This window comes from Hydra viridissima, unplaced genomic scaffold (genome assembly GCF_058129835.1).
Source record: "Hydra viridissima isolate aposymbiotic clone 2 unplaced genomic scaffold, HvirCarnegie_v1 scaffold_11, whole genome shotgun sequence".
Lineage (NCBI taxonomy): Eukaryota > Metazoa > Cnidaria > Hydrozoa > Anthoathecata > Hydridae > Hydra > Hydra viridissima.
In genome coordinates, this window is record NW_028324310.1 from 13,865,963 (window position 1) to 13,869,248 (window position 3,286).

Sequence of the window (3,286 nt, forward strand, 5' to 3'; positions counted from 1 at the left end):
GGTGGGTCTAAATGAAAGCTCTACAAATATAGAGAAAGTTTTTAAATTTCTTCCTCAAATTCCATTTTAATCTTTATTTACTCATTATATGAAAACTACACTTTTGTACAAAATTCAAGGAGGTTGATTAACACTGACAAACCTTGTTTCTCATAGGACAATCAAAAACAAATATCAAGCTCTCTTCAAAGAGCAATATATATGGATATGATATCTATTAAGCAAATGGTTTAATTGTAAAAGTAAGAAATGATAATTTTAAATACTGATTAACCTCTTTTTCTGTAAACAACTGATCACTTTTGATAAATTGTTGTTTGTTTTGTTAAATTTTATTCTTTCATTTAGCTTCTCAATTGCTAACTATTGGTTTTTAGAAAATATCTCGAAAACTTTCGAAAGTTGACAAAGGCTTATGTAATCCAAAGTTTTGCAAAGCACATGGTGAATCAGGCCAATAAACCTTATTTTCGCCCAGTTTAAAAGACAAACTTTAAATGTATCTTGTTTTAGAATGAAAATATATTACTATCTTTTGTTTATCTATGAACCTTTCATTCTTAAGCTCATAAAAGTTATTATCTCCTGCGTTTGTTAGAATAGTGAATAGTACAAAAACTTGTAATCAAATACTTTACGAGACCTGATAGAAATCTGTCATTCTCAAAAACAGAATAGGTGTAAAAACTTTGGTTGTCCTTTCCGTCACATTCGTGTTGAATAAAGATACTTTTGCAGAAGTTTCAGTGATTTGTCTAATAGTTTCAATAAGGGTTTGGGTGGGTGAAGCAAAAAAAATAGTTTCAATAAGGGTTTCGGTGGTGAAGCAAAAAAAATAGTTTCAATAAGGGTTTGGGTGGGTGAAGCAAGAAAAGGATATTTTGCGCAGTATTCTCAAAAAGCATGGAATATTTTGTAACCTCAAGTTAAAAAAGAACATACGCTAATGTCTGTAAAGTATTACATACTCTAGGGATGGGAAATCAGTGAATGGTTTCCCAAATGCGATTAGTCATAGACCATTCTGGTGATCTTAACAACTTTCTTCTAAACATTTGAGTAAAACGCTCTCCTAAAGCAAGTAAGATTGATGTACCTATCACTAAAAACTCATTTCCTTGCATGAAAAAAACACGCGAAACAGAAGAACATCAACAGTTATGGAGAACATCAACTCATGGAATTTTTGCGACGACACGCCATTTGCAAATATTTTGTCGAAGTTACCTTCGACCGCACAGTGGGCCAGATATATAGGATATGGTGGACATAACCTAATTATTACCCAATTGCTCCCCAAACCCATTTAGATATATAAATAATCATTATACATGAAATAATATTTATTTTTATCAAGAATATTTTAATTTTTAATAACAAAATTACAATTAATAGGCTTAGTAAAAATTTTTTTTTTAAATCAAACTTCTTTTCAAAAATCAAACAACAAATTGTGTTTAGCTACAAAGAATAAGAAGAAGGTGGAGCTGATTCCCTCAGCAAAGCCAGAACTTCACTGGGGATTTTTTTAAAACTCTTACTATTTTTGTTATGACCTTTTCTTAATGATGTTATGACAGGATCACTAGATACAAGTAGTCTGTTAACCAGGTCGCGATTTGTGTCTATTCTAGAAGTCTTTCTACTGAAATCTTCCCTAGACTTTTTAAAATCCTTGTTGCGGGCCTCTTGTGCCTCCTCTGACATCAGTCCAATTGGTAAGTACTGTCTAGCAATAATGGCATGGCCATGAACTAAAATTTTGTGTACTGATTGTGACATATAATACCAGGAATACTTAGATATGTAAAGTTTAAGAGCAGTAATACAAAACTCTTTTAACTTGACAGTACCAATTTCAAATCCAGATGATAAAGTGACTAGAATGATGTAAAAATAAAATAAAAGAGTTTCATCTACTTTCAAAATTTTGGCAGTTGATTGCAGATAGTCTGCAAAGGCTCGTCGGGCGGTGTTTCCATCATTACTGGTACCTACAAATTGCATATATGTGATAGTTAACCTGATGATTCATATACAAGTATTTATGTAATTTCACTTACCAGATCCTCCACTTTTTGGGAAATCCACAACCAGTCCCATTTGGTTCATAAATCCTGTCTGGATACGTTTCTTCACTTGCTTAACATTTTCCTTATCTTCAATAGCTCTAGACTGCCACTTTTGAGTTTCCAGCTTGTATCCAATATGTAATACCATTTCAAAAAACCTAATCCAGGAATGCAGGCTTTATATTTCCTTATATTTCCAACTTTATATTTCCCCGGTTTGCATCCTTCCATTTCTTTTGATATACTTTTAAAAACGCAGCACATCCAGTAGAACCCAAATTCATAGAGACTAGAATAGCTTCTACAGACAAAGAAAATGATTTATCACTAGGTTTTAGTTGGTCATGCCGTATACGTTTATGGACATCACATATCTTCATATCAACTACAAAAAAAATGATTTTAACATAATTAGTGCAACCACTATAAACTAATATAACATGAATATGGCCATTATTTTCATTTCAGCTACATTTAATTAGGCCAGTATAATAAGCACAGCACCTACTATTACCTAAAACCAAAAAAATAGGTTTGTCGCTAATAGCATTTTACGAAAATATCTTTTTTTAGATGTTTACCAAACTTAAAGGGGCAGCTAAGAGCAGAATTAAACACCACCAACAGGCTGTACATATATTGTATTAACTTATTTTAACATTAATAAGCTGTTCCAGCAGGTTCTAAACTATATGCGCCACTTTTAATATAATATTTTAATATTATAAATAAGAATCTTGCCTTTATATTTCAAAATGAAACTGTGAGTTTAATACAAGACCTTGGAATTTGTTGTGGTATTTTTCGTAAAGCTATAAAATTAAATTTTAATAATGTGTCAATTAATTTCGCATATGTTAAATAGTTTAAAGGTTATTCATTGTCATAGTTGTAGATGATATATCTATTATAAAAATTAATAAATGAATTTCTAAATATATTCAATTGTAAATGATATTTGTACATTTATGATGTACTATCAAACTACAAATAATGTTTTAAACCATACATTATGCTCTTATATACATAATATATTAAGTAGTTGGAAGTATTTCGAATATTTTTTTTTGAGGTTTTGTCTACCAACTGGCCCACTGTGGACCAGGTGGTAGACAAAGAAAAATTATTTCTTTTCAAAAAAAAAAAAAAAAAGAAAGAAAAAATTGGGAAAACCTTACAAAGTAAAAGCAACTGTTGATACTAAGTGGACAAAA

At 30.7% G+C, this 3,286-nt stretch overlaps 1 protein-coding gene across 2 annotated transcripts; it reads right to left on the bottom strand.

The window, feature by feature from the left end:
- Positions 1-1,355: 1,355 nt before the first annotated feature.
- Positions 1,356-2,848, bottom strand: LOC149882322 (uncharacterized). Of its 2 annotated transcripts, XM_090067670.1 has the most exons (3): positions 2,654-2,848; positions 2,064-2,373; positions 1,356-1,994 (listed from the first exon to the last, which is right to left on the bottom strand). In XM_090067670.1, exons 2-3 carry the CDS (start codon positions 2,218-2,220, stop codon positions 1,462-1,464), a joined length of 690 nt encoding a protein of 229 aa, XP_089923796.1. In that variant the 5' UTR covers positions 2,221-2,373; positions 2,654-2,848; the 3' UTR covers positions 1,356-1,461. The 2 variants fall into 2 exon arrangements, with proteins under 2 accessions (XP_089923796.1, XP_089923795.1); XM_090067669.1 differs by lacking the exon at positions 2,654-2,848 and having other exon boundaries at positions 2,064-2,471.
- Positions 2,849-3,286: the final 438 nt, after the last annotated feature.

Bases quoted from the DNA above. Each gene is read 5' to 3' on its own strand.
- LOC149882322 (XM_090067670.1), bottom strand. From the start codon at position 2,220: ATGGTATTACATATTGGATACAAGCTGGAAACTCAAAAGTGGCAGTCT. The intron at 1,995-2,063 runs GTAAGTGAAATT...TGCAATTTGTAG, and splicing joins CCCAAAAAGTGGAGGATCTG to GTACCAGTAATGATGGAAAC.